Here is a 20,670-nt window from a genome sequence, read left to right as displayed (position 1 = left end):
TCCGGTTAAACAGTGATTTTGTTGTTTATGCAGTAAAACTTAAACTGACCCTGCCACCCTACCCCCCTCAGGGAACTTAATTAAAAGCAAGTCCGGGAGGGGTGCCTGGGTGGTTCAGTGGGTTAAAGCCTCTGCCTTTGGCTCAGGTCTTGATCCCAGGCAGCCCTGCATTGGGCTCTCTGCTCGGCGGGGAGCCTGCTTCCTCCTCTCTCTCTGCCTGCTTCTCTGCCTACTGTGATCTCTGTCTGTCAAATAAATAAATAAAATCTTAAAAAAAAAAAAAAAGAAAGAAAGAAAGAAAGCAAGTCCTGGAAACCAGTCCCAGGTAACAAAGCCCAAATACAAGGGCGGGTCAGGCCAGGTGGAGACATCCAGTCAGTGGGGGCGCATACCGTCTTGCTAGCTACCAAGGAGTGTGGGCCCTGCCTTTTGGGCGCCAATTCTGACCAAGGTGATAGGCTAGTTCAAATAGCTACTATGGGGTGAATTGTAATTCAATTGGCTACCCGCCTGTGACCTAGCATGACTGTGCAGCTTTCTCTGTGTGTTAACAATCTCATTGGCTGCCTGTGTGTGGCCAGGCTCAACCACGTGGCCTTTGCTCTATAAAAGTTAGTCTGTAAGGCAGGGAGGGGTTGCCTCTTTGTAAGAGACTGCCCGGGCCAGTCGGTTTGATTCTCGATGCTTGGCGCGAAATAAAGCTTTGCTTGACCTTCGCTTTGTATCAGTCTCACTCCTTTGATCTCGGACCCATTATTGGGGGACCTTCTGTCATTTTGACAAGTGTATCTAATTTTGACCTTCAAATTGGTTTTTGACAGATTTTACCTAAGTTAATGGGGTAAATGGTTTCATATGGTTTCTTTTCTCTAATTATCCAATGTTGGGACTTATAAAGTAGTTTGATAAATAACAACTGTGGCAGCCAACATTTATTGAGCCCTGTGCCTGGAAAAAGTCTTATCTCAATATCCTTATGAAGTATACCTTCACACCATTGCAAAGATAAAGACGTTGAGGTCAGAGACATTGAAGGTCTTCAGCGTGATCACATCTGAACTCCCGTGTAGTACCTTATTCCATACTTAGTGCTCTTAACCTCAAGGCTACAGTGTCTTGATACTAAATTTCAAAACTTCCGATTCCCTGGGGTAGGATTATTCCAAAACTGTTTTGCTTTGCTTTTAGGTGAGAAGGTTCTGAAATTGTTTCTCATTATGCTTTGGGACCCTAACTGTTAAAATTTATATTTTAATAACACTAATATTTTCTGGATGATAAAAGCATTTAGAATTTTATTGTTATATTGTAAAAACAATATAACATTGAATTATTGAAAAAAAATTCATAATTCCCCCACCTTCATAAATATTTTCATTTCTGTATATTTCCTTGTAGATCTCTATATGCCTAACAATCCATTCAGGCAGGGGACATTCAACTTTGCTTTCTGGCAACAGCATATTAAAAGGACTCTTCAAAATCATTTTGCCAATGGGAGCTGTCATTTGGCTTGTTTACCTTTGTCATATTAGCCTAAGGTTATAAACACCAACAGACAAGGGTGCCCAAGATCTCATAGTACTACAATGAAAACACCCAGACTCCCCTGTAAGAATGAGATAAAAATAAGTAAATGAAAAGAATGCTTTTTGAGAACTCCATCTTGTCCCTGGGGACACAGGGCTGCAGCATATGGTCAGTTCCTGCACCTTCAGTCAGTTTTTAATACTGAGGAATACTATTTGAATGTGACTTTGATCTGTGTTGACCACAGCCAGAGATCGCTCATGTGGAGACCTACTGCCCTTCCCGGTTCCCTCCTGCATTACAAGACAAGTATAATCATACTGTACAGAAGCACTTGGGGGGCGCCTGGGTGGCTCAGTGGGTTAAGCCGCTGCCTTCGGCTCAGGTCATGGTCTCAGGGTCCTGGGATTGAGTCCCTCTCTGCTCAACAGAGAGCCTGTTTCCTCCTCTCTCTCTCTCTGCCTGCCTCTCTGCCTACTTGTCATCTCTCTCTGTCAAATAAATAAATAAAATCTTTAAAAAAAAAAAAGAAGCACTTGGGGATTCATAATCCTGGAGAATTTCTGAATATCTCTTTATGTAATGAAATCTGTGAAGGGTAACAATGTTGATCAGGACCTTCACTTCACTTCAAATGGGCATAAAGTAGATTAGGAATATATGTATTTTTAAATCACAAGAGTCAATAGCTGAATTTGTTGAGGGCGTCTTTTCCAACTAAGTTATAAACGTTGCATGTTACTTTTGATTGATTGATTGATTTTTTAAAAGATTTTATTTATTTATTTGACAGAGATCACAAGTAGGCAGAGACACAGGCAGAGAGAGAGAGAGGAGGAAGCAGGCTCCCTGCCAAGCAGAGAGTCCGATTCGGGGCTCGATCCCAGGACTCTGGGATCATGACCTGAGCAGAAGGCAGAGGCTTTAACCCACTGAGCCACCCAGGCGCCCCAATTCTTTTATTTAATAAACAATTTCAGGTAGATGAACAGTTGACATGAAGCCTTTAATTCCACTTTGGATCTGATGCCACATACAAAACCACCCATGTCATGCTCATGTTTTCCTGATAGCAGGCAGCCAATGCGGTCATGGTTCTGAGGGCTCCAGGTTACTCACAGAATAGGATTTTCCCAGCCTCCGTGATAAGTGAGAGTTTCACATCTATAATTTCCCAGAATTAGTTTAGGTAGCCCGATTGCCGGGTAAAACCAACTGTTTAATCAATAGTAGGCTTTCTTGGATTCAGACTTATAGTCTGAATTTAAATTCCTAATCTAATTTAAGTACTGTAAATAAATAGCATTTATACAAATTTGCTTTTAAGTCCATCCACTAATTCTGATATGGACTAATATCACAGTAAGCTCAGTTCATTCTGATTTTTTAAATTTATATGGAATCTTAGATAATAACCATCCAACTGTAACATTTCATTTTGATATGTAACTGCTTTCTACTAAATGTTTTAAACTCTGGAAGGGACCTTTGGGTCCATTGGTCAGGGTTCCCTCCCTATTTCACCATGGAGGGAACCCAGGCACAGGAAGGTCAATGACTTCTCTGAGGTACTTGGATAAAGAGGCCTGTCCATCAACAGCTGATCTGGCCTTGAGGGAGGAGGCACTCCCCACAGGAAGACAGAGGCGAGTCTTACATTCTTTACTTCTCAGGCTAACACACAGGCTCTCAACAACTAGCTCACACCCTTAACAAGCAAGCATTCATTACAGAAGGGAGAGCTATCTCTGAAATGCAACTGAGTAGCTAAAAATGTACCAATGTGCAGGTAGAAACAGACCATGCAGCATCACCAGGATCCTCACGCAAACCAAAACACTCTTAAACCAAAACGACTTGTCATTTGACATCACACGTCTCTTATGTAGCTTACTGTAAACCTTAAGTAAACCATGAAGGTTATGCTCTAATTTTCCTTATCAAAAATCTTTCCTTTGCAGCTTTTAAAAGCATTAAGTTCTTCAAGCACACAAAAAATGAATTTGCCAGGCATTTTTTTTCTCTCCTACAAGCATTAGTGTTTCATTTTTTTTTTCCATTACTAGCAATAGTTAAAAGTTTCCGTAATTGCCTTGACGCTCCAATTGCTTGTCTTCTCCAAATCAGATAAAATAGTACCGTTTTCCCAAAAGGGAAGTCAGGGTTATTTTCTCTTTACAGGTATTTATCATAGCATTTAATTTCAGATATAAAGATCTATCCTTTAACTTGTATCTTTAATATGGGAAACTAGATTTTTTTTTTTTGGCCATAGACTCTAACTTTGACCTCATCATATATATCCTGTGCTAAATATCTTGAAAAATTTCCCTGTACTTGTATCATGGTATAAAATCATACTGAATGTTTTTAGAAAATTAATGACTTTGATATTAAACACCTAAATGGAATCAGGCTTCTATCAGAAAGCAATGTCTTGAATTATATACATAGGAATGAGAGCAGAGAGATATAGTGACAACAGCCTACTGCTCAAGCAGAAGCTGATTCTTCTTGCATCACATAGCGAAAGTTCTAGTAGGAAATGTTAGAACTCTGAATAATACCAAATAGTCCTAATGCTTAAAACTTTCAAACACAGGGTTCTTTAGGTTAACAGGTCCACAGGATAAATAGTTCATTGTAATTCAGCTTTTTTTTGTGTGTGGGTGCAACATTTTTTAAAAAAGATTTTATTTATTTGACTGAGAGACAGAGAGAGAGAGAGAGAGAGATATCACAAGTAGGCAGAGAAGCAGGCAGAGAGAGAGAGAGAGGAAAGCAGGTTCCCCCTTGAGCAGAGCCCGATGTGGGGCTCAAGCCCAGGGCCCCAGGATCACAACCTGAGCTGAAGGCAGACATTTAAGCAACTGAACCACCCAGGCGCCCCTATGTGCATGTGCAACCTTTTACCCCTAATTTCAGTGACCAGAAGACTCGAATTAGGTACACATCTGATTCCACATACAATTAAATACCCAAGGGTCTGCCAAGTGGGTGGAAAGGGTGACAACAAAGACATTTGTCCCAACTGCTCTCTGTGGATTATACAACACCTCATGGGCTTTTTTCAGTAGATTCTGCTGAACGATTTTTTGTTGTCATTATGAACCAAAACAACTTGATAAGAACAGAAGAGTCACTGTATTAGAAACAAGAGAGTGTAATTAGGGCGTGGTGTTAAAGGACAGTTTCCAACATTGGGTCACAAAATGCCCAGCCTCCTCTCTACTGGGAAAACTGAGATTTGGGAAAGGGAATGTATTGCGATGTTTATGGGAGGGGAATGAAGGCATGAGGGGAGTTCGAAAAATTTTATGTCATTTCTGAAGTTACCCTGAGCAGGCTGGTGCAAAAGAATTTGAAGTGGTTCCTATTCAGATGAGGCAGAAGGTGTTTCTTTTATTAGTTAAGGTCATAAAACTTTTAATCGGCTTAAGCCCTTGTGGGTGTTTTAAGACCATTATCACAGACATACACGGAGATCCCATATTTTCACCCTGAGGTACTGTAATCTGTGTGCTGAGGAGGAGGGAAGCGAGCTGGGCTAGAAGGGTGGACCTCAGGACTGGGCACCATGGCTGCACCCCTCCTATTTGCCCTCCGAGCTCCCTTTGTGAGACTGTCATTTCCTTCCTCCTGGTCTTCTTTCCCACTTTTAGGGTAAAAATGAAAAAAAAAAAATACCTTGTCATTTTCAGCCAAAGTCTCTGGGTTTTATTCCAAATTACCCCCCCCCCTTTTTTTGAGATTTTATTTATTCATGACAGACAGAGAGAGAGGGAGAAGGAGATTCGCCACTGAGCAGGGAGCCCACCCAGTGGGGGACTTGATCCCAGGGACCCGGGATCATGACATGAGCTGAAGGCAGGCACCGAACTATCTGAGCAATCTAGGTGCCTCGAAATTACCTTTTGACAGGTAAATGTGTTTTCTCAGCATTATTTCCCCAGCTATGTTCTCTTTGCAAAACAGGCGGCCGGTGGTGGCACTGCTCAGCCTGGGACCCAGGGGTTTCCACCTTCTTTACTCACTGAGCAACAGAAGCAGGGGTCACCCAACCTCTGTTATGTACACCGTGGTTCCACTAGTTTATGTTATGACCTCCTGCCTTCAAGATCTATTTTCATAATAGATGTATATTTATTAACTTAAGGGTGTAAGTAAAGACCACTGTGTTTGACTCATTGGCACGTATGACTTCGTGGCCAAATGTCCTCTATAAGAAACCGGCTTTGATAGGGCAACATATGGTTATATGGTTTTTCTTCCTCAATGATTCTTGTTTCTAAAACGCCGCTGAAATTTCCAAGTGGAAGCTGTTGCCTTCTAACCCAGTTCCGGGGCTAATCCGGTCCCACGGCATGCAGCAGTGAGGTTTACCCTCTCAGGGGTCAGTGTGAGGGTCAGGGAGCTGTGTGGCTTCCTCCAAAGCCAGCTCTCCTACTGGCCAGCAGGCAAATTCCAAGGGATAGAAAGGATTAACGGCTCCAAAGAGGATTCTGCAGCCCTCCCCCCAAGAAGGATCTAAAACTCTGGTCTAGTTCTGGAACAAACATGAGCCCCTGCAAAGGAGAAAGTGCCTGTTTGAATAGCATTATGTCCTTCCCAAAGCTTGCGCGCCTTCCAGACTGACCAGGAAGAGTCCCTTACAATAGGCAAGTGGGGGCAGTTTCAATGTCTGGTTTCCTAAGTAGGGTCAGCACTTGCGGGGAAGGTCACCGAACCCCAAACTGAAATGTCTTCTAGCTGCTTTTGGTAACTAATTGATGAACTCTGCCAAGAAGCTCAATGGTGTGCCATAGAGAAAGCACTTTGCACGGACTTCACTTTGCATGCTATCCTAAGCTTAGGCCCCAGAGGATTAAGGTAATATAACCTGCTTACATCTTCTTAGTTTTGTCCAGGAAACCAAATCACCACCCACACAGCAAAACAACTCCACCGGCCCAACTTCATTTCACCTCACCCCCCTTTCAAACTAACCCACGCAGAGAGTGGGAATCGCTGGTAGGGGTCTGGGCACCAAACTCAGACTCCGTGTAAACACGCCCCAGCAGCACACGTGGTCACCCATTAACTCGGAGGAATCTGGGGTCACCGTGGGACGGTTTTCTATTAATAGGGGATAAAGCTGCTGCATACATTAGCGGTAATGCCCTGGATGCCCGCGCAAAATTAACTCCTCCCGGGTCAGCAAGAGGAAACCATGTTCTGCCTAAGCAGATGTGTGCTTGAAACACACACACACGGGGTTTTAGAACCCCTTCCCTTAAACGTGCCAAATCCCACTCCCATCTCCAGTCCAGGGTCCAGGCGATTGCCGTCGTTCCCGAGTGATGTCTCCCGGGAGGGAGCGGTAGTGGCAGGAAAAAGTCGTGTGTCGGTCAGCTCAGCTTCGCCACGCAGACTGCCAGGGCCACAGCCGCCAGCAGCACGGCGCTGAAAACAGTGGCGGCCAGGGCCTTGTTCGGGTCGCAGGGCCCCGTGCGCTCCTGGACGGACACGGCGCCCACGGAGGAGACACGTACGCTGGCGCTGGACAGGAGCTCGGCGCCCGCCGTTTGCCGGGCCTGCACCGTCCAGCGGGGCACGTTGACCTTCATCTCCATTTCTTGGATCATCTCGCTCACCTGAAGGATCTCGCGCTCCAGCTGGCTCAGGTCGTCCACGTCGAAGTTGCCCTCCGCCTCGTGCCGCAAGCTGCGGACGCTCAGGGCGCGCGCTGCTACGCCCGCCGAGTCGCCCGCCACGCCTGTGCGCACCAGCGGCCGCCGCGGCGCGTGCAGCGGGAACGCAGTGCCCAGGGCCAGTGCGCGTCGCATGTCGGCTTCCAGCAGGTCCAGGCAGCCGGAGAAGGCCACCCAGAGGCGCTCGAACTCGGCGCGCTCCTCGGCGCCCAGGCCCCGGTCGCGCAGCGCGGCCGTCAGCTGGGTGCGGGTGGCCACCGCCAGCTCCTGCGCCTTCTGGCGCGTCTTCTGCAGTTCCTCACGCAGACTCTGCGAGTCCGCCGAGCCGCCCACGGTCAGCACCAGGTGGTGGTAGCATGCGGTCGCCTTGTTGAGAGCGTCCAGCAGTGCCTTGCACTCCTCCCTCGCCATGGCTGTGCGCTCTGGCGCAGCCCGGCCCCCGCGCCCCTCTCCGTTCCACGCCCTCAGCGCAGCGGGACGCTGCCAGCCCCGACGACGGCTCGCGGCCGAGCGGCCTGTGCGCTCCTCATGGCCCGAGACTGGCTCAGCGCTGCCGATCTTGTCGACGAAGCCTCTGGAGACCAGCGACGTGCGCCTCTGCGGACCGGACGCAGAGAGACAGCCCAGTTAGCTATCTCCCATCCCTTCATCCATCCTCCCCCGATTTGCTCGGAGTCACACGCCTAGTCTCTGCACCGCCCTCGCCTCCAAGGAGCTCTCTGCGAAGCCCGGGTTGTGGTCCCCATCCTTCTCCAGTGCCGTCGCCAGGGCTAGCCGGCCGACCAGCCGCGCGCTCCGCCTTAGCCGCTGCCAAGGGCTGCGGGGTCGGGTTTCTTAGGATCCGCCCACCCCCTCCCGTCCTCCGAGGGCGCTTCCATCCCTTAGACAGTGGATGGGCGGGGCCCCGCTCGGGGAGGTCACGTGTGGATTCCCCCATCTCCCCCTTCTCCTCTCCCCGTTACAGTTCGGGAATACTAGGGCTCGGCAGTTCCAACACTAAGGTATCGTAAAGACTGGGAAACTGAGGCCCAGATTAAAAAAAGGGGGGGCTAGGTCACGCGACGTCCAAGTAAGTGAGGGAATTCGAACTCAGGGACCCTAACTCCCAGACCCTGCCAGCGACGGAGTGGTGTGCCTCGTAGGACTGGGCACCTCCGTCCTCCAACGCTAGCAGTAAGGGGCAGTTCGCAGGGCGGGACGGCTCCCGGATCTCGCCATCAGGATCCAACCCACTTTCCCCGGACCAAGCTTGGACCCCACCTCTAGTGTCAGATCACCTTCGGCCCCGCCCCCTCCCGTTCCGGGCACGCGCAGTCGGCGACTCAGGGCTGAGTAGGAAGCACTGTGAGCCGCCTGAACCCCACCCCGGCTGGGCGGACTCAATGATTGCTCTGCGCACACGTCACTCTGGATAAGGACGGCCGCTCATTGGGCTGACCAGGTGCGGCTCCGCCCAACGGCGGAGTAAAGAGGTGGGCGGTGGAGCAGAACCGCTGTGCTTGGGTGGTGGGCACCGAGGTCCGAGTCCGGGGTACGCGAGGCGTCGCCGGGGCTCCGAAGAGGCCAGGGAGTGAAATTATGTAGCCTTTTAAAGTAAGTGTCCTTTCTCCTGTCTCATCCCGCGCCTCCCTTCTCTTGGGACGGCTGCGCCTCGGGGCCTAGAGGCCGGGCGGGGCCCGGGAACTGGAAGGGGGAGGGGCTCTTTCCTCTCCGCGGCCAGCTCCCCGCGGCGCCCCCAAGGCTGGGCTGGCTGCCCCTGGGCGGCACCCTTAGACCCTAGCTCCTCCCTGGCTGGATCACCGCTTTGCGGGTCCCGTCGTCCGCCGGGCTCTCTTTGCCCCTGGAGTGCGGGGTAGCAAAGAATGTGCCCTCTGACCCCCGCGACTACCGGACCGGCCAGAGGATGCGGGGTCCTGGGAGCTCGGACTTGCAGGCAGTGGGTGGGGCAGTCGTTCAAGAGCTGAGTGGCCTCGGTGGGTTTGCGGACCGCCTGGCGGGGCCGCTGGAGGGGGAGGATGTGGGTGAGGGTCCGGAGCCTAAGTCCATGTGGTTCCTGGGGGTGGTGAAGGCGCAGGGGAGGGAGGAGGGAATCCCTGCCTGCCAGCCTCTTGAAGCGCCGGTCTCCTGCTGGGTAAAAATTACTCCAGTAAAACTTAAGCACCAACAGATATTCCGGACTCTGGGTCTGTTCAGTTCTTTTCGTTGAACATAGACTGCCCAAGGTGGGCGAGCTAGGCATGGACCCTGGAGATGTTAGGGACTTGGGCACTAGCACCGGTGCTGGGCCACGGAGCAAATGACGCGTCTTCATTGAGGATTTAGGACATTCAGGGGAGGAGGGGCTGGTGAGATTGGAGGGTCTACTAATTTGCATTCGAGCTGGGGGTTTCCAGGTTTATGGGATTCATGGGCAGAGGCTCCTATTTTGATTAGCTCACTCTCCCACCAGCCCCAGAGAAGAGCAGGGGGTCTTAGTGGGATATTAGCGTTTGAGTTCACCTTCCGGGGCATGGTATTGAGGCGTTTCAGAAGATCCAGAGCGCTGGGCCCCAGGGCTGCATCTCACTTTGTGCTCTGTCCTTTAATCTACAGATTTGGGGCTATTTGGGGCGAGGTTTTGGATGTTCCAGGCCTTGGCCATTCTCCGTGGTGGAGGGTCTTCGCCACCCACTGACCAGATGGGGGCCTTAAACGGGAAAGAGTAGTTTTCAAGAGAAAATGGATAGAAGGAGGGAGAACCCATTTCTTTGGGGGAGCTTTAAGGACAGCGGAGGGATATGAAGCTACAGAGATGGGTGTAAGGCCAGAGTGAGAGTCCCTTAATGCCAGGAAGAGAAACTGAGAGTTCATCTAGTAGGGAGTGGAGGGGAAGTCCTGGAAGAATATAGTAGCCCACCCTTTAGTCCATGGGGAATGTGCTCCAAGACCCCCAGTGGATGCTGGAATCCTCAGGTAGTACCAAACCCTATACTCCGTACCCCCTATACCTGCGTACCTGTGATGTTTAATATCTGAAGTAGGTGGAGTAAGAGATAAACAAAATAAAAAAATAGAACCATTATTGACAATATAGTGTGATAAAAGTTAAATAAATGTGGTCTCTCTCTCTCAGAATATCTTACTGTGCTGTACTCACCTTTCTTGTGATGATGTGAGATGATTCAGTGCCTCGGTGAGGAGACGAAGTGAGGTGACCGATATAGGTATTGTCATATAATGTTAGCTGCTATTGACTTCCTGACTCAGTGTCAGGAGGAGGACCATCTGTTCCAGACCCCAGTTGACCATAGAGAAATGAAACTGTAAAGCAAAACTGAGCATAAGGGGGACTGCTGCCCCACAGTAGACCTTAGTGTTGGAAAGATCGCTTTGTCGTCTTTCCTGTGGACCAGTCCCAGTAAGATCAGGGGGGCAGAGGCCTCTGAAGGAGAAGCGCAGGATGGGAGAAGGGACAGATGCTTGTGTCTAGCCTCCGTGGAGGAGAGCAGCTGAGGCTCTGATGTTGAGCAGATCCCGTGGGTGAGCTTTCTTCACTCCGGCTTGCCACCGGGAAATCGCCCTGCTAGGCAGCTTCAGTGGGAGAGCCAACAGTCTGTCTGCATAGGGCCTGGGGGCAAGGTCTTGGTGTGTCTTCTTGTGGCTCTTGGACTGGCTTGGCCTCAGGAGGGCAACTACTGGGTCTTTGTTATTCACACGTCTGTGCACTATTAGTGTCTCTGTGGGGCCCTCCCTTTGTTTATGAATTGCCAGGATTAGGTTGGTGTCCGGTGGGTAACTTGATTCTTTCCTAGAGGAGCAGAGGAATGTGACCAGGTGAAGATAGACCTAGAAAGGATTCAGACCCAAATCCAGGGGTGGTTGTGCTCCTCCAGACTCTTCCTGCTCCCTTAGTGGTCACACCCCTCTTCCAGCTCTGAGGCCTCTCTCCCTGTGTGACTCTCCACATTCCAGCTGTCACTGTGTTTAGCCAGCTCTGAGTATCGTTTGTTTCTGGCTTTTTTGCCCGTGCCAGCATGGCTACCTAGGGCCGGCCCTTCACCCTCCCCTGGATTTCCAGCTTCTTTGAGAGATGATGTCTCCCTGGGAGCTTGAGCTTCCTGACACCCCACTATCATGTTATTCAGTGGACGAACAGTTAAACAGCATGCCAACAGTGAGCCACGTAGCCAGGCACAGACTGGATGCTTTGAAGAAAAGCTTTTGAGAAAAATATGGATAGAATCCATAGACAGTACAGGCCAGAAGGACATAAGTGACTATAACATCATATATTACATCATCCATTTGCTTCCATTTGCTATGAAACAAAGATAATGCCTTTTCCTTTTGCATCACAAATTAAACTCTTTGGAGAATAATGCTCATCTTTTTGGATGCAGTGTGCATCTTTTTGGATGCAGCAGTAAGTCTCGTGTGGGTCTTTGGTGAGCGCCCTCACCAAAGGGTGGAAGCAGCCACAGCAGTGAGATTTCAGCTGGGAGTTTATCTCTAGAAGGCACAAGACATTCCTGTGCTGGATTCTGCTGAGCCAGGCTGCACACTGTCACCAGATGGGGACACCTGACCTCCCAGCCTCATCTGGGCTGGTGGGACGGTTGTAGACCACAAAACCACAAGTGTGCACACCATCCTCTTGAAATGTCCGGTGCTAGTTTGAGACCTTGCCTGGCTCTCCTGTTTGTAGGAGTTAAGCTCAGATAACTCATGTTCAGGGTATTTGGTATCTCAGATTAATTTTGCTGGATTTGCGGTAAATCATCCTATCATTTGTGCTTAGGCAGGGGTGGAATTTTTTTTTAAAGGCGTTTTATAAGAGGATTCACTCCTCTTTCCCATTTAATAAGGAACAGTCAGTTTACTTGGCATGTTATTTTATTTTATTTTTTTTTTTAATTATTTATTTGACAGAGAGAGATCACAAGTAGGTATAGAGGGAGGCAGAGAGAGAGGTGGAAGCAGACTCTCTGAGAGCCCAATGTGTGGCTTGATCCCAGGACCCCGAGATCATGACCTGAGCCGAAGGCAGAGGCTTAACCCACTGAGCCGCCCAGGCGCCCCTGTGTGTTATTTTAAAATATAAAACGAATTCTTGCAAGTAAAACTTGTGAGGGTGTTAACCTGTGTTAAGTATTTACCCCCATGTAAGAATTTCATTCTGACCTTGAGTACCTGATTGTATTGGATTCTTTTTTTTTTTTTTTTAAAGATTTTATTTATTTATTTGGGAGAGAGAGAGTGTGAGAGAGAGCATGAGCGAGGAGAAGGTCAGAGAGTGAAGCAGACTCCCCATGGAGCTGGGAGCCTGATGTGGGACTCGATCCCGGGACTCCAGGATCACGCCCTGAGCCGAAGGCAGTCGTCCAACCAACTGCGCCACCCAGGCGTCCCTGTATTGGATTCTTATATGTTTTAACCACCGGAACAAAAAGGTTGAAAAGAGCATTGGACAGTGCTCTTTGAATCCTCACTCCTGGACGAAGGGTTCAGTCATTGGCAACCAGGAGGAATGAAGTCCTAGAGAAAACAGACGAGTCGGGGCTGAAACCCAGCGGGCTCTATCCCATTCACAAGCAGTGCTTGCTTCAAGTCTTGTGTGTTTCATGCATTTTAACTTAATGTTTTGATGTGGCATTCAGGGGCCTCCCCTCACCCTGCTGTCCCTCTCTGACCAGACTATTTGCATTCCTCTTCCTCCCCTGGATTCATCTTCTCATCAATTAAAAAAAATCTTTTATTCCTGGGTTTTCTGTTCCTGCCTTCTCTGCTCTCCATCTTACCTTCCTTCCCTGCTGCTCCCGTCCCCAGTCCTGACCTGTGCCAGCACCGCTCTGGATTGGTTTTACTCTGTGAATGCACATTCCTTGCCTCCCAGCTAGGTTGTTACTTCCTGCAACAGAGCCTGTCCTTGTCACCTCCGTCTTGGGTATAGAGTTGTTGGACTGCCGGCATCTTGTCTGAGGAGCAGCAGGAGGGCCCCTTCCCAGCTTCATTCTGACTGTATGGCCTCCTGTCTCTCCTGTGATCTCTGTCCAAGGTGTCTTTAGTTTTGCAGTCTGTCATATAGAACCGATTGTGTCAGAAACCAGAAACAATTTTGTTTTCTTGGGACTCTGTCCCCAGCAAAATCACATTATCCACTTGTTCTGGTTAGGGCCTCATAGAAGGATTATTTGGGCTCTAGTAATAATTGAATTCAACAAGTCAGATACCTGAATTGTTGCAGAGCTGTCTCTGGGGTCCAGGGAGAGACTATATGTAGCCTTTTTCATGCTTGGCTCTTCCCCTAAGAGGTTTTACAAGGAGCTCAGGGGCCTTCTTCAGGCAGTCCCCAGGAGGGCCTGCGGCACAGACAGTTCTGCCTGGACGAGACCCAGGGAATTCAATGTAGGGCCCATGGGGCTATCTGTCATGGTGACTTTTCCTTTGGGGGAAATGAAATACGGAATCTGGGCATCTGTGGCTTATGAAATAACCCTTAATCCAGGCATAGTTATTTTACACAGCGGGTGTAGTGGTTAGAGAGGCAGATGTTAGAATAAATTCTGACATCTGTGTAACAACCTCAAGTGGGCCAGCTGAGCCTCAGTTTCTTCATCTGCAAAACACGAGGCTCATGATATCTATAGTTATTGTGAGCACTGGTTGTAGTTGGTTGCCTGCAGTTATCATGAATATTAAGGTGGGATGGGGGTGAATAGAAGTTATCACGGTACCTGAACCAAAGATGATCTCGAATAGTGGCTGTTTTTTATCATTAGCCGTAACAGAATTCATAATGTACTTACTTATATGTGTTGTCCTGGCATTTTCCCAAGAAGGCATGTTGGACTATTGTTACATAATAAGAAAGTAATTCAGTTTTTTATTCGTATTTCATTTATCTGATTGTGTCAAGGATAAGTTTACTTGATGCTCTTTGGTACTTGCTAATTTTCTCTTTGAAAAATTTTTATTTATTTATTTGAGAGAGAGAGAGAAAGAGCGCGTGAGCGTGTGCACGCAGGAGTAGGGGGAAGGAGCAGGGGAAGAGGAAGAAAGAAAACTCAAACAGACTCTGTAGATCTCACGATGCTGAGATCAGGACTTGATCTGAAGCCAAGAGGCAGATGCTTAACTGACTGTAGCACTGAGGTGCCCCATCGAATTTTCTCTTTTATAAGAAGAGGTCTCAGGCCCAAGCTCAGAATGTTTGGCAGTCAATAGTATCTGGCAGAGTTTTCCATAATGTCAGTTGCTTCTGTCATTTTTTTTTTTTTAAAGATTTTATTTATTGGGGCACCTGGGTGGCTCAGTGGGTTGAGGCCTCTGCTTTCAGCTTGGGTCATGATCCCGGGGTCCTGGGATTGAGCCCTGCATAAGGCTCTCTGCTCAGTGGGGAGCCTACTTCCCCTCCTCTCTCTCTTTCTGCCTCTCTGCCTACTTGTGATCTCTCTCTGTCAAGTAAATAAATAAAATCTTTAAAAAAAAAGATTTTATTTATTTACTTGACAGACAGAGATCACAAGTAGGCAGAGAGGCAGGCAGAGAGAGGAGGAAGCAGGCTCCCCGTTGAGCAGAGAGTCCAATTTGGGGCTCGATCCCAGGACTCTGGGATCATGACCTAAGCCGAAGGCAGAGGCTTTAACCCACTGAGCCACCTAGGCACTCCTGTTTCTGTAATTTTTTAAAAAATATTTTGTTTTTATTTATTTGAGAGAGTGAGAGAAAGAGAGAACACAAGTGGGGGATGAGGCGGGAGAAGCAGACTTCCCTCTGAGCAGGGAGCCTGACACAGGGCTTGCTCACATAGCCCCAAGATCATGACCTGAGCCCAAATCAAGAGTCTGATGCTCAACCATCTGAGCCATCCAGGTACCCTGGAGTATACTGTTTTCATATTTAAAGTTGTAATAAGGGTTCTTCTAAAAATAAATTTTAAAAAGAGAGTAGGTGTTTAAAGGACTATGTGAAACACTTAACAGTAGGGCCATTGTGTGCAGTTATTGCAGTTATTATTATAGCATAGGTGCTGTGCCTGGGAGAGAGAGATATTGGCAAACTGGGGCTGATAGACAGTCTGTGAGCTACTTACCAAGCCGTGTGCCCTGGCACAGAGCCGTTGTACCCCACTGGGAAGACGGGTGCCTTTTTCTAATTCTCATCAAGACCCCATGTGGGCCAGCAGTACGTGATGGTCTGTTGGTATGCAGTATGGCAAAAAGACTGAAGGCAGCATATAAATGGGAGTCCTTAAGACAGGTGTTTGTATTCTCCATTTCACCCCTTGAGATGGAGGCTCAGATGCTTTTTCTGTGCCCATTTTTCATATTCATCCCTGATAGCTCTGATAGCTTGGTGAAACTACACTCATGGTTGGTAAATGGAGCAAACCGGGGCAGTGAAAGCCCCATTCACAACAGGAGAGAATCTATACAGAATACACAAATAGTGTTTAATAAAAGTTATGTATACTGTGTTTGATTTAACCAGAGGACATTGAAGAAGACATATGTGGAAAGTCATACCATGTCCATGGATGATGAGATTTGTTATTATAAAGATGTTGGCTCTCCAGTCCATAAATGTAGTGCATTTTTAAAAAAGACTTTATTTATTTGACAGAGAGAGAGAAACAGTGAGAGAGGGAACACAAGCAGGGGCAGAGGGAGAAGGAGAAGCAGACTCCCCACTGAGCTGGGAGCCTGAGGTGGGACTTGAGCTGGGATCCTGGGATCATGACCTGAGCTGAAGGTAGACACTTAATGACTGAGCCTCCTAGGTGCCCCAGTTTAGTGCATTTCTAATAAAAATCCCAAAAGGATTTTTCATGGAATTGAGGAACTGATTTTAATTTATGATATTGCAAAAAATTAGGAATAACCAGATAATTTTGGAGAACAAGGAGAGATGCCTTTCTCTATGAGATACCAAAGCTTATTATGAAGCTGTAGTCATGTAAACTAATGTGGTCTAGCTCTGCTCTGTCCAGTATAATAGCCACTAGCCATATGTGGCTTGTAAGCCCTTGAGTGTGGCTAGTATGAATTAGAAAGTGAATGTAAAGTATACTCCAAATCTTGAAGATTTAGTAGGAATAAAAAAGAATGTAAAATATGGGGGCACCTGGGTGGCTCAGTTCTAAAGCATCTGCCTTTGGCTGAGGTCATGATCTCAGGGTCCTGGGATCGAGCCCCACATCAGGCTCTCTGCTCAGGGGAGCCTGCTTCCTGCCCCCCCCCCCCCACCTCCTGCCTCTCTGCCTACTTGTGATCTCTCTCTTTGTCAAATAAATAAATAAAATCTTAAAAAACAAAGAATGTATAATATGCCATTAATAATTTTAAAATATGGATCACATGTTAACAGTATAATATTTTGGATATATTAGGGTAAATATACTGTTAAAATTAATTTCGTCTGTTTGCTTTTTCATATGGTTACTAGAAAATTTTAAATTACATATGTGATTATGCATGGTGTATATAAAATTACATTTCTCATATATTCATTGGATGGCACAAGACTAGACTATTGAAATAGAGGAGAGTTCAGAAACAGGCCACACATATATGGAAACTTGGTAGTATAGCAAAGATAGCATTATGGCCAGTGCAAAAAGGATAGACTATTCAGAAAATGGGACAGTGGGAAAATTAGCTTATGCCAGGGACTGAATTTTTGTGCCTCCCCATTCATATGTTGAATTCCTAATCCTTAATGTGATGGTATTTATCAGATCAGAGAGGGCACAGGGGGATTCTAGTCTTTTTTTTTTTTTACGATTTTATTTATTTATTTTAGAGAGCAGCTGAGTGGGGGAGGAGCTGGGGGAATGGGAGGCCATCTCCAACAGTCTCCGCACCGACCGCAGAGCCCTGTGTGAGGCTCGATCTCATGACCCTGAGATCATGACCTGAGATGAAACCATCCGTCAGACACTTACCCAACTGAGCCACCCACACCCCTCCAGTCTGTTCCAATATTCTTTATTTCTGAAAAGAAAATCTGAGGCAAACATGGCAAAATGCTGAGATTGGGTAGTTCTGGGTGGTGGGTTTGCATTATTCCTCTGTATTTCTGTGTATGTTTGACATATTTCGTTAAAATATATGCATATCTGGGGCGCATGGGTGGCTCAGTGGGTTAAGCCGCTGCCTTCAGCTCAGGTCATGATCTCAGGGTCCTGCAATCGAGTCCCGCATCGGACTCTCTGCTTGGCAGGGAGCCTGCTTCTCTCTCTCTCTCTCTCTGCCTGCCTTTCCATCTACTTGTGATCTCTGTCTGTCAAATAAATAAGTAAAATCTTAAAAAAAATATATATATATGCGCATATCTTTAAAATATAATTTTGGTCATGTAGGATGTTCTAAAAATAGCCATTTCTATTTTTTGCAATGATTTTGAGTTTGATGAGTTTTTTTTTTTTTTAAGATTTTACTTATTGGAGAGAGAGTATGCGCGTCAGTGCCGGGGGAAGGGCAGATGGAGAGGGAGAAGCAGGTTCCCCACTGAGCAAGGAGCCCTATATGGGGATCATGATGCTCCTGAACAAGCTTTCTGAATGTGATTTTTGCAGTTGACCAGTAAAAAAGTCATCTTGGAATTGGTGGGTTATCTTTGATATTTCCCGTAGAGCAGAATAGTACATGTCAGAGATGCTTTTTAGAAACTGTCAGATTAGGACTTTTTTGTGTTACATAAATCTGAAAGTGGTCATTTACTGCTTTTTCTCCCCTTGTCCAGGAGACTCTTTTTGCCCCATCTGAAGTCCATATGGCTCTGTATGATGAAGATCTCCTGAAAAATCCTTTCTATTTGGCTCTTCAAAAGTGGCGTCCTGACTTATGCAACAAGGTGGCCCAAACCCATGGCATTGTAAGTGCATCGATCCCGAGGGTCGTCTTTCTCCAACAGGTGTGGACCAGGCAGTGTGGATAAGGCCAGAAATGCCGTAGACTTGATTTAAGCTTAGAGGGAGTCAGTTACAAACCTGCCGAGTGTAACAAGCGCCAGACCGTGCTCACTTACGAGAACGAGCAGAGAGGGACCACCATGAGCTGCCTCCTCCAGGAAGCCTCTTGGCTCTGCACCAGCCTCGGGTATAATCCTCTCTCTGTTGACACCACTGACCACCCCCGTGGACATTGATCTTGGGGTATTCGTCTGTTTCTCTCTTTCTACGTTGACCTCGAGAGCTGCTTGAGGGCAGAAAGTGTATCGGCATCATGGGTCCTTGTTTGTGAGGTGTATGCTTACTCGCATAGAATCCAGGAACATGTGAACACATTCGTGTGTTGCTTTGAAAGGCATCTCCTAAAGGGGAAGAACCGGTGATCTAATCGAGGCATCCAGATGGCAGGCTGAGGGGCGCACATGGGGAACCACAGTATGTCTGTGGGGCCATCTGCTGCCTGCAGGGTGGTGGGCTCTTCCCTCGTGGCGTGGTGGCCGTCTGGTGCACATAGCCCCGTGCCACACAGAGCACTTGCTGCCTTTGTGCGGCTGCTTTTCTGTTTTGGGGGGGTTTTTCTTGCCTTTGTGTTTCTTTTTTATGCGTTGTCCTCTTCTCGTACTGTGTTTCTGCTTCGTGGCCAAGGATTTGAACTAGAGGAGAAGTCAGTTGTAGCTCAGGTTCATTTTGGGTTATCAGGTGCCTTGTCTGGACACCGGGAACTGACTTTCACTTTGCCCACTCTGTCCCACTCCCACCAAAGCCTGCTTTTTCCAGGTTCCTTCCAGTTTTTAGGATTGGTTTTGTGATTCAGAATCAGTTGTGATTGTGATTTGTGATTGTGATTGTGATTGTGATTCAGTTTTTCCCAGAATTACTTTACTTTGGTTTTTAGAGGTCATAAAGTTCAGTGTGTGTGTGTGTGTGTGTGTATGTGTATACATGTATATATATATATATATATATATACACACACACACACACACACATATATATGTGTGTATAAAAAAAACAGTTGGAGAGTAAGAACTCTCTTTTCCAACAAGAAAATAAAAATCATACAAAGTTTCCAACAAGAAAATAAAAATCATACCAAGTTCACCAGAGACATTATCATCTGTTCATTTCACAGTAGTTATGAAGTGCTCCTCTGGGGAAGGTACCATGTTTAATGGGGAGGGTTTAGCAAAAAATGGGAATAAACATCACCATCTTTACCTTTATAGAGCTGAAATGCTATTGGGAGAGATGGTCACGTTCCGAGCAAATACCTACTAATTACAGTTGTGGTACGTGTCCCAGAGAAGAAATACAGGATACAAAGCAGTCATGTTAATGGCGGGGGTCAGGGGGCGCTAAACAAATTCGGGAAATACTCCCTCCCCATCTTTGTTCTATAACATTTTAAAAAATGCTGTCTGGAGAAGAGCAGACTACGTGTAACTTTCTCTTGCTCTTTAAGGATGCTGCGCTGTGGGGGTGCTTAGGTGACTCAGTCAGTGAAGTGTCCAACTCTTTTTTTTTTTAAGTGTCCAACTCTTCATTTTAGCTTAGGTCATGATCTAAGGGTAATGAGATCGAGCCCCAGGTGAGGCTCCATCCTGGGGGTGGAGCCTGTCCAGGATTCTTTCTCACCCTCTGTACCTTCCCCCCAGCTCATGTGCACTCACTCGCTCTTTTTTTCTCTGTCTAAAAAAAATAAAAAAGAAAATGCCACACGGTGAATACTGTGAGGGACCTGTCTGTCTTGCTCACCACTGTGTTTTCAGGAAGATGCTTTCCCAGCTGCAAGTAGTGGAATCCCGCTCAAGCTCACCTCAACGAAAGGGCAATTTTGAGTAAGAACTTTGGCCTCTTGGTTACCTTCCTTTTGGCCACACTGAGGGACAGGAGAGTCTTCTTAAACTGTGCCATCCGAGTTCCCAGTGGGGTCCTAGGTCCTTTCTCTGGCCCCACCTGGGATCTGCATGGTCCACGGGGAGCTGCCCGGGGCCCACACTTGGCAACACTGACGTCGTGGCCGTCAGTAGCTGGGAGAATCCATAAAGCCGACGTCTCAGCAGAAGTATCCGTGGGCAGGAGCCGGCTACTGCTGCCTGACTCAGCCCAGTCCGACGTTGATGGCTAGCTCCTGCCCCTCCTAACTGTGTGATGGGGGCTCCTATTCCTCCTGGTCTAATCCATAATAGTGCCCCATCCACATCTGTTGGTGGAATGAAAAAGAATATTCCAGTCACCTCTAGAAGAGTACACATCATTTCTGCCACCGCCAAGGGATCTGTATCTCCTCAGCAGGTGAATGCTGAATTTCTTAACTTGGGGCCTGGCCTTCAGGCCAAGTTTGGCTGCCTTTGAATCAGCCCTGGGAACCAGAGTCATTTAGTGGGCTCTAAAATACTGAGAAATCATCAGTTTTAAACGTGTGTCCCTCCCCTCCAGGGTCAGCTGCCCCTCACACGTCTTCCTAAAGCCCAGCTCGCTGGCCCCCTATCCTCACAGACAGTCTGAGTGGCAGCTGAG

At 47.4% G+C, this 20,670-nt stretch overlaps 2 protein-coding genes across 4 annotated transcripts in view; one reads left to right on the top strand and one right to left on the bottom strand.

Moving 5' to 3' along the window:
• Positions 1-6,917: 6,917 nt before the first annotated feature.
• Positions 6,918-7,631, bottom strand: LOC122913810 (regulator of G protein signaling 9 binding protein). The gene has a single exon (XM_044260435.1). It carries the CDS (start codon positions 7,629-7,631, stop codon positions 6,918-6,920), a length of 714 nt encoding a protein of 237 aa, XP_044116370.1.
• A 1,068-nt stretch (positions 7,632-8,699) lies between these two features.
• The window catches only part of ANKRD27 (ankyrin repeat domain 27), a 51,305-nt gene continuing 39,334 nt past the window's right edge, over positions 8,700-20,670 (top strand). For all 3 annotated transcript variants that reach the window (XM_044256254.1, XM_044256253.1, XM_044256255.1), the window contains exons 1-2: positions 8,700-8,813; positions 17,943-18,074. In XM_044256254.1, the coding sequence (XP_044112189.1) occupies positions 17,973-18,074 (102 nt within the window). In that variant the 5' untranslated portion in view covers positions 8,700-8,813; positions 17,943-17,972. The remainder of the gene's footprint in view (positions 8,814-17,942; positions 18,075-20,670) is intronic.

Source organism: Neovison vison, chromosome 7 (genome assembly GCF_020171115.1).
Source record: "Neovison vison isolate M4711 chromosome 7, ASM_NN_V1, whole genome shotgun sequence".
Taxonomy (NCBI): Eukaryota; Metazoa; Chordata; class Mammalia; order Carnivora; family Mustelidae; genus Neogale; species Neogale vison.
Note: the sequence above shows the minus strand (reverse complement) of the source record. Positions and strands in the feature narration are given on the sequence as shown.

Coding starts and splice junctions, on each gene's coding strand:
- LOC122913810 (XM_044260435.1), bottom strand. CDS start 7,631: ATGGCGAGGGAGGAGTGCAAGGCACTGCTGGACGCTCTCAACAAGGCG.